Here is a 14,548-nt window from a genome sequence, read left to right on the forward strand (position 1 = left end):
TTTTTCTTTTCGTATAGGAATGACTCATGAGCTTGTTTACTCAAAAAGTTACATCCTCCATGGAGAGAAGTGGAAGATAGGGGAGTTGGATAATAATAATGATAATTCAAGTTCCTATTGATCAGCCCACTCCCTCCAGCCCCTCAACTCCCTATGCAATTACAGGCACACCACCACTACCCAGAAGATAGTATATTTTGTTGTTGTTTTTCTCTCTCTTTTTAATTGTATTTTACTCTATTTTTTTTCTGCCTTCATTTTTTTGTCATCAATAAAACAAACAACAAAATACTCTCTTTTGTTTACTCTTAGACTTTATATTTTATTTTTTTAATCTTTATTGTTGAAAGTATTACATAAGTCCCTCCTTTCTCCACATTAAACCTCTTCCAGCCCACTCCTGTCCCCTCTCCCCCAGGCCCTTACCACCCATACTCTTAGACTTTTTAGAAGAAGAATGCACTTGATTGGCTAAGAATATGGACTCGGAGTAAGACAGTCTGGGTTAAAATTCTGGCTTTGCTGAACCTCAAACTGTGACCCTGAGCAATTTCTTAACTGCCCTGGCCTCTGTTTCTCTGTCAGTAAGAATAGGGTTAATAATATCACTCATATCACAGAGTTATTATGGGGATTAAATTAGTTAATATATGGAGAATAATTCCATGTTGTTAGTTGTCAACAAATGCTTAATATTACCATTATTACTTCACAGATGACCAGATGTTCACCTTCCAGTACCAATCTTCTTTTATGCAGCATTTACTTAAGTTCAAACCGTAAATGTAGTTAGCTCTTTTAGGGGAAATATATTTGTTCTATTAAAAATATTTTCTTCTCAGGTTGGAGAGACTTTCTGGGAGTTTCAAAAACTACCCATATAGAAAAAATGAATTTTTTAAGTGTGATATGTGTTTCAGTATATCTGAGGAATCATCTTTCTCCTATCTGTTAGTACACAGGGAGGGAGTTCTAGATAGACAGATGGATAGATAGATGATACATATTTTGTTTTTCTATTTTATTAACCTGTTCCTTTTCTAGCATCTTTGGAAAATCATGGCAACAGAAGGGCTTATTTATCATTTTTTTCTCAGACCTATCTGTAAAAACTTCACACAGGCAAAAGATTAAGAGCCATTTTAAAAATTGTTTATTTCCATGTACTCTGCCTTTCAAACACATAAAAAAAATTATCTAGTTAGTCCATAATTTTAAGTCCTCTTGGCATTGTGACTACTTATTCTACCTTTAATGAAGGTTGGCTGAGCTATTTTTTCCAGATTTCACTTATAAGTGCCTACTTATTTCCACATTCTCTACTGTGTCGTACAATAAACTTAAATGACAGATAATCCCCAACTAGACTGGCCTGGTTCAGTCTGTCAGTGATTAATTCAAGAATTGTTTTTACTTACTTGGTAAAATCAGGACGTCATCCCCAGGGCCTGGGATGGTATGGTTGTGTCCTCCCCAGCCCTCTTCAATGCCTGTCCATGATTCAGGGAGGGACCATTTTAAAGCTGATTCAGGCACAGAGGTAGTAGCTAGAAAACAAGAGGGAAGAAGTAAAGAGTAACTGAAAATCTGATTCACTATGATAACTTGCAAATTCTATTATTATTTTAGAATGCTGGTGATATTTTCACCTCCAGAAGTGGCGGCTTTTTAAAATTTTATAAACTTCCAACAAAACTTCTATCAGATACAAAGCAAGTAATTATTCACTCCATTGATTATCTCCACTTCTAGGGAAAATATAATTTACTTTTGTTATTAAATGATTGTGTTTTGCCTTATTATAATTATTATATGAGCTTATCATAAAACAATTGAAAAAGGCAAATATAGAAAGAAAAATCAGAAAATAATAATTGCCTATAATCTCACTACCTAGAGATAACACCATTAACCTTTTATTTGTATTTCCTTCCAGAATTGCTCAGCATTTTTATATAATTGAGATTATATTATATATGTAATTTTATAACCTATTCTTTATTTAGCTTAGTAATTTTTCATATGCATTTTCTCGTGTCATTATAACTCCTTGTAAATATAATGGCTATCTAATCTAATAAAAGAGAAACATGCAAACTGACCGCACCTCTGCTACACCCAAGCCATGCCCACCAGCCAATCAGAGCGACTATATGCAAATTAACCCAAGCAAGATGGCTGCCGGCAGCCATGGAGCTGGAGCAAGCAGGAGGCTTGGTTGTTCCAGCAATGGAGGAAGCCAAGCTTCCCACCTGCCCTGGCAGGCTGTGGCCTCCGCTCAAGGCAACAAAGTTTCAATTATAGAAGACAAATAAATCCCAGATACCTGCTTCCAGCCAGCCTCCACTGGGAGTTTGGGTGGCTGGGGGCTGTGGCCAGCCTGCAAACAGCCATCAGCCCCTCACCTAGGATGGCCCACCCTCATGGGGCGAGGGTCCCCGCTGGGGGGCTTGGCCAGCCTGCGAACAGCCATCAGCCCCTCACCCAGGCGGGCCAGGCACCCCAGCAGAACTCCCGACCCTGAAGGGGCTGTGGCCAGCCTGCAAACATCCATCAGCCCCTCACCCAGGCTGACTAGGCACCCAAGCAGGGACCCCTACCCTAAAGGGGCTGTGGCCAGCCTGAAAACAGCCATCAGCCACCCACCAGGCTGGCCAGGCACCCAGACAGTACCCCCACCCTGATCCAGGACACCCTTCAGGGCAAACCAGCCTGCTCCCATCCATGCACCAGGCCTCTATCCTATATAATAAAGGGGTAATATGCAAATTGACCCTAACAGCAGAACGACTGGGAATGACTGGTCACTATGACACACACTGATCACCAGGGGGCAGACGCTCAATGCAGGAGCTGGCCCCTGGTGGTCAGTGCGCTCTCACAGGGGGAAGCTCTGCTCAGCCACAAGCCAGGCTGACAGCTGCCAGCACAGCGGTGGTGATGGTAGTCTCTCCCGCCTCCTCAGCAGCACTAAGAATACCCGGCTGCAGCTTAGGCCTGCTCCCCGCTGGCAAAGTGGACATCCCCCGAGGGCTCTCGGGCTGCCAGAGGGATGTCTGACTGCCAGCTTAGGCCCAATCCCCCCGGGGAGCAGGCCTAAGCCAGCAGGTTGTCTTCCCCCAAGGGGTCCCAGACTGCAAGAGGGCACAAGCTGGGCTGAGGCCCCCCCCCCCCCCGAGTCCCCCCCCAGAGTGCACAAATTTTTGTGCACCGGGACTCTATTCTATATATATAAAAGGCTAATATACAAAGTGTCCCCTCGGGAGTTCAACCGGGAGACCAGGAGTTCGATTGCTCGCTATAAAGTGTGCTGACCACCAGGTGGCGGCACAGAATGAAGGGAGGCCCCAGCCCGTAGCTGGAAGGCCCCGATTGGCCCTGACCACTGGCCAGGCCTAGTGACCCTACCCGTGTGCACTGGGCCTCTAGTATTTTATATGAAAAGTCCATAGTTTACTTAATTTCTAATATTTGGTATTTAAGCTAATTTCTTCTTAAAATAGAATCACTGAATCAAAAGGTATGATCTCATAGCTCTTAATGGATATTAAAAGCAGGATAATAATTTGGACACCACTCATTGCAATAATTTATATACAGTTCCTATGTTCCAAATGGTTTTTATTGATTCTACCACTGATGATCAACCAGCATTTTCTTTTCAACCCTCCTACTGGCCTCTTCATCAGGGAATTGAAACATAAATCGACTGATTTCCAATGAGGAATGCCCAGCATCACATCACGCACACCATGCTGAATTGTACCCACATGTTCTTTACTGGAATATGATCCCTGCTACAGTCACGGGGCAGAGAAATTGTCTCAGAAAAGGATGAAAAGATTCACAGATGACTAAACATTCTTCTTCCAGCACAGATCTTCTTTTATTCAGTAATATTTTAAGTAGTTCAAATTAAACCACAAATGAAATTAAGTATTATAGAGGGAATACATTTGTTCTATGAAAAATAGTTTCTTCTCACGCTAGAAAAATTTCCTGGGAGTTTCAAGAACTCATATGATGGGGAATCTCACATGATTGGTGGGAGGGGCAGATCTCATTCATTACTTGCTAACTTCATAACCATAAATAATCGATGTCTTCTCTACAGAATTGCCTTAAAAATGTAGGGATACAAAAAGAAATACTACACCACACTTTGCCCCAAGGAGCTAATAGCATATGTAAGTTGTATAAGTAAATATTGGGAGGATAGAGCTCTGAAGGGATTTCTCTTTAATGGTACCAGAGCAAAGGAGGCTTCCTAGGGGGGAAGATCTGGGCTGCATTTGAAAGGCTTGGGAGCTATAAAGGTAAAGGGGGAGTGAGATGTGCTGAGGGTATGTGGTGAGAATCTGCACTCTAGACAGAGGAATGAGCACGAGCAATGGGAAGAAATAAAAGATCAAGTGGAAGAACTATGGGCAGTTTGTAAGGAGGCAAATGAGGCTGCAAAAATAATCAGAGATGAATATGTGAAGAGTAACAAAGATGGAGAAGCCTCTGTATTTCCATCATGGGTGCTGATGGGCAGAGATAGAGATACCCATTAGGATATGTATTAATGAATTCTCTTTTGGCCATATGGAGTTTGGGGTGCCTGTGAGGCCTCCAGGTGAAAATATACAGCAAGCAGGGAATGGATATGAATCTGAAGGATGGAAAAAGGCTCTGAGTCAGAGAGATGGATTTTGATGTTATCAGCCCAAGAGGCCATATTTGAAACTGAGGATATCTGTGATAGTTCCAGAGTCTGTGGTATGAAAAGAGAAAAGCCTATGGCCAGAACCATAAGGAACACCCAATTGTTTTGTCTACCTGAACCCAACTCCCCAGGGTGACATGGTCTACTTAGGGTCCCAGGATAATTACAAAGGATGGATAGATATAGAGGTAGGCAGGTAGGTAGGTAGGTAGGTAGATAGGTAGGTAGGTAGATAGATAGATAATAGATGTCAATTTAATTAGCATAAAACATATCCCATATCATGGGAATCAGTCAATGTCTAGAAACAAGCCTCACTCAGAAGAGGCTCTCTCTATATTTTATAAAAACTAATACTGTAATACGTTCCTAAGTTTCCTCCCAATATTTACTCCTTTCCAATACTACACCCTAAATATTCAAGTGGGGATAGGGTGGGAACATTTGTTGAAATGGCCACTAACTAGAACCACAAGCACCAGAGAAAAAGATGTCCTGAAGCCTTATTTCCAGTGATATTTTAAACAGGCAATGACTAGGTTCTTCAAAACCCTATGCCAAACCTCAAAAACCCATAATTACTTCAATTTTATATTGCAGATGTGGGAAACAAACATTCTTCCCTTTAGTCATCTTCACTCTCATTTATACAAAGGCTAAAAATGTCTTTAATTGAACAAAATAAATCTTAAGGTAGCTGTCCCAAGGGATGTTACTATGAAGGAATTTGATTATTCTATACAATCTATACAGTGAATGGAAAAGGAAACATCTTATCCTCCTGCGTGGTTATTAGATTCCCATACAGTTACTACGTAGCTTCTACATGACTATTATTTAATACAGAAAAGTGAGGAGAGAAAAAGAGCCTCTGACAGTGAAAGAAGAAGCAGTCAGAGGTATTCAGGGAGAACCAGGAGAGAATTTCTTGGAAACCTATGAAATAAATGTCCAAAGGGAAAAATGTGACCTTGTTAATAGCAAATTTCTGATGAGAGAAGGAACAAGAAGTGGCTATTGAACTAGGCGACCAGGGCATGAGTGATCAGGAGGAGAGCAGTCCCAGTGGAGGAGTTCTCAAGGGGGAAAACCACTGTGGATTACAGTGGATTGAGGGACGCAGTGGAGAGAAAAGCAAAGAAGACACTGGGTCAGAATATCCACAGAGCTTACTGAGGAACCTTTAAACTTTGAGACTCTCAGCCTCTGTTCTGTCTTCCCAACCTTTAGATAAGTTAGACTTACCTTGAAACTGGAGTCCATAAATTTTGGTCAGGACCACCATTTAGAATGAAGCCTCACCCTGCTTTCCTCTACAGATCCGTCACTCAACAACCAAAATTTGAGGTGGTTCGACCTCATATCTCAGCTATATATTGCCCTTTCTACCTTAACCCTTCATCTGCCCCAGCTTTTTATGGCTCTGCATAAAGAGGAAGCTACTAGTATTTAGAGAAGTTTGAAGACGAGATATCAACTAGAGAAGGATTAGGTAAGTATTCATACATTTTTTGTTTTGTTTTATTTTAATTGGGAAGCAATACACGAAGGAGCCAGTAAAGAAGGGCAGGTTAACTACACAAGACAAAGTTATTTCCTGAAGGCACAAAGTTCAGAAGGTGCTGGAAGGGATGGGCTGTCTTTAAACAGGAAAAGGGTGACAGATTCTCAGAGACCAGAGAAAAGGAAATAAACTTAGATCTCTGGGACAAGGGTTGGCAAATTTAGGGAGAGAAATCTGATCATCTCAATGTTCTCATATGACTATGGACAGCATTTGAAATTAGCGCCCATTAAAGCAACACGGTTGAGGAAAAGCCTCTTCAGAAATATTTTTATCTTCCATCAAAGTGGTTGCTTCACTTACCCATCCACTTGCCTCCCATCTTTTATAAATCATCATGGGCACTAAGAGGATACCAATAAAGCCTCAGTGTTGGGGGAGCATGAAAGGCCTTCGCTGGGGTATTCAGAAAACTAGGTACCATCCTGACCCAAATTCACATAAATCTGTACCCCAAACCACTAAGTACTCAAACAACAATTTACATCACATCACCTCCTCTGCTCTCCCCATAACTGGCCCATATGTCCCCTAACTTCTGTCTCTAGTTTCCCGTCTATGATTTCCACAGTGACCAGCACAATCTTGTACCCAGAATAAGCCTTTAGTTAAATGACTGAGTTAAGATGCTCTCTGCAGCAGGAAACCTTAACCCAAAATGTTTCGTCTACATTACAACTCTATTGAATCTCTGAATAGGTTAACATATAGATAGAACTCCATGAATTATTCCATTCTTGTATTGGTCAAGAATTTTCGATAATGTTAATTGGTAAAACGTTAATATTGGGGGAAATTAGGTTAAACGTATATGGAAATTCTTTGTACTACTCTTGCAAATTTTCTGTAAGTCTGAAATTAAACAAAAGCTTAAAAATAAATGTTTGCTGGGGAAAAAAGAATTTTCGATACTGCAATAATTTTACTGTTTTTCATAGAGCTATTCATTACACAAAATACACCCATATTTATTTAAATTTTTCCATCTGCATATACCCTAAACTATGGAAATCAGCCTATGTCTGAGAACCACATTAATATCCGAATTTATTTCTAAAGAATGGTAATGTACTAACTCTGTAACTCCCTGCATTTTGGGGTAGTTTTCTGTCCCAGCTTTATAGGCTAGAAAAACTGGCTATATGTAATTGGTTCTGATCTAATTCATAAATTCACATATGCCATAAAAGGGAGTTTAAGTACTTGAGCAAGTATATGGTAAAGCAGAAAGAACATTAGAATGAACTGGGAAACTGAGTTCTCATCCATGTTAACCACTCACTACTGATATGACCAAGTAAACCTTAATCTCTAGGCTCCGATGCTCTCATTCATAAAATGAGGCAATTGGATAGGGCAGCCTATGATGTTTCTTTCCTTATTAAAAGTCTACACTTCCATAAAGCATTGGCTTTCTATTTATTCATCATGTTGTAATTGAGAAATCAAATGAAGCATCTCCCAGTTAAACTGACCCTGCTGAAAAGTCCCTGGATGCTGGCCACCCACAGTGTCCTTCCAAAGAATCCTTCATACAGAAATCTTCATACTAAGTGCTGTGGCCACCCTGGCTACAGCTGGTTGAACCAGGAATGGCCACCATAAATGGCTCAGTATCCTCTGAAGGGTCCTAGCACAAGAGCTTCCCCAATAGCTTCTTTACAAAATAGGGACTGACCTAACTGATCTCATGTCTTTTGGGGGATTCTGAACACAGAACTTTCAGAGAAGAGAGAACTGTAAGATACTTTCCCTTAATAACAGTTATTTTAAAGGAAATTTAGTCAGCCATTTGATTGACATCCCAAGTGACCATAAGACCCCATTAAGTCAAAGACCATTGCCCATTGCTGTCTCCTCTTGTACCTCACATGAGAGGCACTCAATTATTAAGGCTTTTATGAGCCACCTAAACAAAACAGAAACAAACCCATAGATACAGAGAACAAACTGATGGTCGCCAAATGGAAGAGGTGTTAGGAAGATGATAGAAGAAGGTGAAAGGGACTAAGAGGTACAAATTGCCAGTTATGAAAATAATCATGGGGATGTAAAGTACAAAATAGAGAGTATAGTCCGTGATCATGTAATAACCATGTATGGTGCCAGATGGATACCAGATTCACTGGGGGGATCACTTCATACGGTATATAAATGTCTCATCACTATGCTGTACACCTGAAACTAATATGATATTGTACATCAACTATAATTGCAAGATTAATTTTTTAAAATTTAAAAATAGAAAAAGAAGTTGCTTCATGATGAGAATGAATAAAGCCTCTTAGATATTTCAAAAGAAAAGAAAAGAGCAGAAAGAAGGAAAAAAACAAAGGAAGGAAGGAAGGAAGGAAGGAAGGAAGGAAGGAAGGAAGGGGGAAAGGGAGAGAAAGGAAGGAAGAAAGATCGGCTACAAAGATCAAAATGCTATGACAGAGCAGAAATAGTTATGAAAACAAAGAATCACATTTTTTCTAGTCCAATAAGCATGGATTAGCAACCATCAGTACTTCTACTTTATAGTTTTACTTCAATTATTTATTCATTTCAATGGAGGAATTACCATTTTCTGATTAGCATGGCTCCTGCTCTGACCTATGACAAAAATGCCACTGGGAATCAAAGGAAAACTCAGCCTTTGAAAGGATTTCTCCTTGCTGCCAATGTATAGGTAAACTGACTCAGGATAAACAAAAACAAACAATGAAACACATTAGAAGGTGCTTCTGAGTCATTTCATCTTTGAAAATTTGGCTTTTATGAGTTAGAAAGATTTCACAGAACCATCTGACTTTGGGGGATGGTTTGTTTACCCTGATTTCCTGAAATTACTGGGAACAATTAAAGGTTTGAGATACCCTGAATTTTTCTTTCCATTTGTTGGGGGCCTAATGGCCCATCTGCATATCTGGACTCCTGTGTGCACATCTGGTCCATAATTTATAAAATGTGCTTATTTACATCTTTTCATTCTTACTTTCCAATGTTTTGAAACGTTCCTTCGTATATCTTTCTTTAACATGCAGACACATCTTAGCTATAGGGCTGACACAACAGAGAGCAGTTAGGCATAAAACCATTAGGACTGATACTTGCCTCTTTACAAATAATATGATAGGAAGAATTTGTGGAACTATTATTGGAGGACATTGTGATGTGACAGGCACTTCTACTTTGTCGGTTAATACTCACCTGAAATAGTTGGGGGCACACCTTCCTTCACCTGGACAATCACTTGGACTTGACCTTCACCTGAAACTGAAGAGAAAAGCCACAACTTGGATATGATGCAAAGTGTCTTAATACGAAGGATATTCATATGTGAGAAAGGAAGCTTTGTGCTATATTCTCCCCAACATAACGAAATTTTCAAAAAAAAAATCCCTATTAGTTAGTCTAACAATTGATTTCCAACATTTGATTTTCTTTGCTTTTATTTCATTAAACTTAACTGCAGTGAGGTCTCCTAGAGATTTGGCACATAAATAGGCTATAAAAACCTTTAGCCATATGTCCTTTGGAAGCCAATGTTGGGCAGCAGGGCACACCTCATACCCTATTTCCTCTCTGTCATTTTGAAAGCTCAGCTTGTAGAGTTCATGATTTTCAGCAATAGAGTTCAGATCACCCATGAAATGTATTTGCTTTACTTTTATCCAAACAAATTGTCCTTTTAATGAAGGCTTTTCTCCACCCCACCCCCCTTTTCCCTCCCATCTTCCAAACCAACTGAGTACATTTAAAAGGCCTGAGGTTCATTAATTTTAAGTGTTCAATAAATTAGTGGAAATAATCAAAAGGCCTGATTCTTTCTGATAATGACAATTTGATGTCAGTATAAACCAGTAGATTAAGCTGGGAACATATGCTCCTTTGCCAAGAGAGGCTGCTATAATTAAATAGTGAATGCATCTACAAGGTGCTCTCACGCCTGATTAATTAGTAATCAGGTGCCCGAACTCCACTTTTCAGTAACACCTTGTCTCTTATTGGTTAATTACCTTTCTGCCTTATCAGATGTCATGGGAGCCAGCACCTCCCCACCACTGGAGGGCCCGGAGCTGCTGAAGGCTACAGCCTTGAGACCTTTGGCCAAACCCACGCTCTCCGCTGGCCATTCCCTGGGACCTCATTCCTTCCTCCACCACAGAATGAAATAGAACAAGGATCATTCTTCCTAATTATAAAGCATAGGATTTTGAATATTACAAAGAAAATCACCCCCAAAGGAATCTATGATGAGGCCTCTCCTATTCTTCTATTCAGATTTTGATCATTGTTCTCAGTTTAATTTCTTCCCGTTATAAAAGGCATGAGTTTGACAGGTACAACGGCCAGCATGTTCTTTTCCATGTTCTACTTCATCACTACTTCTAAGATCTCACTTACATTGTTTCTCTGTCCTATTGCATAGTTCACCCACTTTTCTGCCTTTAGTAATAATAACAATAAAGCCACTAGCCTAGCATCTTATCTCTTTTTTTATTCTAGAATGTTTAACTTATCCACTTCTGCTCACACTGACCTATGCATTTCCTAAAGTTAAAAAGTGCTTTAAAACGATACTGTGATATTTAGCCTAAGCTAGCTGTCAATGTAGCAAATATTTATCCAGCGCCAACTGTGGTTAATTTAGGATAACAATTGCATCCATTGTTAGTTTGCTTTGTCTTTAAATCTTACAGGAAGATATTTTTCTCATGTACTTTAGGACATTAAACATTGCTGGATACTTAATTTTCATGGACCAATCTAGAAATCCTAAGTTTATAGTGCTCTACCCTGGATACCCAGGACGTAACTGACAATTTCAACAAGTTAAACAAATAAAGGTAGGAAATAATCCTCTTAAGGAACCAAAAAACAAAATACTACAAAAGTTAAGCTCAAACGGAAAGAGAAGCAAAAGAGAATATGAACAAGATGATATCTAAAACCAAGCAAAGGCGGTAACAATAGAATACCCTTCTGAAAAAGGAACTGAAATATTATAACAGAATCAAACTCTAAGAAAGGAAAATGAGAATAAATTCCAGGAATCATTTGGAAAGGGAAGTCAGTTCACTTAGAGATATTATAAAAGTCATCCTTGTGGACAGTTTCCAGGAGGGTGTAGATTTCAGGGCATCCCTGCCCTCTCCCTAAGACCCAGCCACTGAGGTAAGGAAAGCAAACAAGTAAAGTTACCGATAAAGGTGTGTTTCAAGCCATTCTAGTCATTTTATAGATTTATTTAACTTACAAGAGGAATGGGTGGAGGAAGGGTAGAATAGAAACAATTTTCCCCACTAGGTAGGTGATGAAATCTGAAGTAGCGGGAACATAATCAATATATCCAAAGTCCCCTGGTGAAAAAGATACTGTACTTACAGCACATTATAGTTATCATCGTGATGAGTAACCTTAAAACTGAAAAGGCTAACCCTCAACATATCTAACTCCCAACACAGGCTGTCCCATGTCCTTTCATTCACTAAGTCACTTGCCCAGCTCCTGTTCTTGGTCAACCAAGGCTTCCTGGCTCAGGGAGCTCTCACATCTGTAGCTCTGCACCAGCGGCTTCTGAACTGAGTGGCCATTGACCTTGTTCAGCTGCTACACACGCAGCTGAACAAAAGGTTCCCACCTCCTCTAAATCGTCTGCCCCTAAACAGACACTGAAAGGGTACATTGAAGAGCTACTGCTCGCTTCATTCAAGCAAGTGTGTGAATATCATTCAATCTCAGAAAAGTAGTTTCTGTGCCAGTGGAAATGGAGGAAAGTTATCAAAAGTAGAAAAGATTAGAAAAGTCTGGTTTTCTATCCCACCACTACTTATGCATGCCCTTCTGAGGACTGGGTCAGAGCATGTGAGCATGGCTTGGAGGGCAAATTCTTTCCAAATACCATTGCCGCGTCGTGAGAGTGGTGCCATAGAGAGTGTGGGGAAGAAGGTGGATGCTGGAGTTCAAGAGCCTAAATTTGAATTCTGGGTCTTTCAGTTCCTAGATGTGGGCACCTGACAAGTTACTCACGATCTGAACCTCGGTCACTTTCTCTAAAAAATGGGAATAATCCTAGTATCTACCTCAAAAGGTTACTGGGAAGAAAAGATAAAGCAATGTAATATACTTAGTGCAGTGCCTGGCACATAATGGAAAATAAAGTCAGCTATTATCGCCACTGTTATTATGACATGCTTATGATTCTAAGAGCCAGATAACAAAACCCAAGAAATACGCTTTTTATTCTTTTTACAGCTGCGCCTAATCATGATGAGCCATGGTATAGAGCTGTAAGCAATGTAACCAGCTCTGCTAAAATCTGTTAAGTGCTTTGACTCTAAAAAGACAGGGTAAATGTTAAGTGTCATTTCCAATTTGGATAAATATGAAAATCATTTGAGAATAAAGGTATTGTCTCGGAAAGAGTTTAAAAGCATTATACAAGCTGTGATATTGTACATATGTTTTCTCAGTGCTTGATTTCTGATTCTGTGTTTGTAATACGAGAACGGTTAATCTGCTCTGTTTATAAATGGAGACTTACTGCAGTTGATCCTTCCCAGATTGTAAGAATATCTGGTTGGTCCTCAAAAAGAAAAGAAGTATATGGGTCAATTATTGCCAAAGTATGCTGACAAGTGTTATATGATCTGAGCTAGCAAGCTCAGATAGGAGGAAGAGGGAAAAGTGCTAAGAAAATAGCTCCCGGTAAGAGGAAAGAGAACTGCTCAGCTAGAAATGATACCAGTGCTCACCAGAGCTATGTGCTGTGTCTGGCGAATTGTGTCCTCACTGGGGCACTAAGAAAGAGAAAAATGAATAATTCTCTCTTAGAATTTAGAGCGATAAATAGGTACCTACATGGAAAGAAACACATGGCATTTTAGCAGGTTATAGATTCCTTTCCTGTTTTATTCTTTATTTATATTCCCATTCCCACTTTGCCCTTCAGGTTTAGGCACGTATTCGGAGCTCTCATTCAGCCCACATGCACATAGGTGAGTCAGCCACTGCCTACACATGGAGAAAACGCAAAACAGCCACTGTGATCTGTGTCTGCAGATTTGGTCCATTCTCACCCTGGCCCATGCCTTCGCCTTCTCTAGCTGTTGTCGGATTTGGTCCTCTCTCTGCATTTTCAGCTTAGCTTGCCCTGTCCTCTACCACTACCTTTTCCCCCCAGATCTGCCTCACACACCTGCTGTTTCTACCTACCTGAACTGGACCTGGCTCCCCAGACATTAGCCTCCGTTACTTAAACACAGAGAAGGCTGGCTTGCCAGTTGGTCCCTGGGCGGGTTTGGTTCACAAGACCACACTGCTGTCTGATTCCAGCTTTAGAGATAGTCACAGAGTTACCTTGGCCCTTATAACACAGAATCTTTTAAAAACCTTCACAGAAACATTTTATGAAAATTCTGTGATCCCCTTTAATTCCTCTACTATCCCCAGGGACATGCATCCTTGAAAGAGTGATTTTTTTTTTAAGTGTAAGAGTAAAAGAACTTGACCGAGACACCAACAGATAGATAGATCTGCATTAACCACAGTCCTGAGAGTTAGCTCAATTAAATCTTCTTAATTAACTTAGCACACAATAACAATTGTTATTCTGATGCAGATAAATGTTTGCCACTCATGGGGCATCTGTGATTTCCTGGGCCCTGTGCAGACCTATAGAACCAGAACTTAGAGGGATGGGCCTGGTACCATGCATTCCAGCTGTCTGCCCATGAGGCACACTTAGAAGGCACCAAATTGAGGAATTTTACAACTTCTCTCATCCATACTCTCAAAAATGTGGTTTGTTCTCAGAAGCAGGTGTTCTTAACAAGTGAGGAGACCCAAATAAAAGAGAGATCCGTATGTTCACACTTCTTACTTTTTAGCAATTGTACCAAAAGCTTGCAAACCATGTTATATTCCCAAAATATAAGATGTGAGGTGATCATTTTAATGGCCACCTGTGCCTGGCCCTTTGTGAACGAAGGGTAGCTGCCAGTGTCACTAAGCATTAGTTCCTTAATCAGGGATCCCTAGAAAAAGTATTTGATTCTGACTTCTTAGTTTTCCTTCCTTCCTTATTTCTTTCCATTCCTCCCTTTCTTCCTTCCTTTTCCTTTTGAAGAAGTTGCTTGTCATCAAGAGGCAAAATCCCTTCTCACCTTTCCAGCTCCTGTTCCATTCTCTGTATTTTTGCCATGAAGTTTACTGCATTTCCCTGAAGTCAGTTCGCCATATTACCCATAAAAATCCTTGGGGATCTTGGGGGAATGAGTTTTCTATAAGAA

The 14,548-nt window shown here is 40.2% G+C and overlaps 1 protein-coding gene across 1 annotated transcript in view; it reads right to left on the minus strand.

The window, feature by feature from the left end:
• PKHD1 (PKHD1 ciliary IPT domain containing fibrocystin/polyductin) overlaps positions 1 to 14,548 on the minus strand; it is a gene marked incomplete at its 5' end in the record, with an annotated part of 392,126 nt that overhangs the window by 169,056 nt on the left and 208,522 nt on the right. The window contains 2 exons of the mRNA XM_081094978.1: positions 1,419 to 1,547; positions 9,465 to 9,530. Coding sequence (XP_080951104.1) covers positions 1,419 to 1,547; positions 9,465 to 9,530 — 195 coding nt within the window. The remainder of the gene's footprint in view (positions 1 to 1,418; positions 1,548 to 9,464; positions 9,531 to 14,548) is intronic.

The sequence above is a fragment of the Myotis nattereri genome, assembly GCF_964212035.1.
Source record: "Myotis nattereri genome assembly, chromosome: 6".
In the NCBI taxonomy this organism is placed as follows: Eukaryota; Metazoa; Chordata; class Mammalia; order Chiroptera; family Vespertilionidae; genus Myotis; species Myotis nattereri.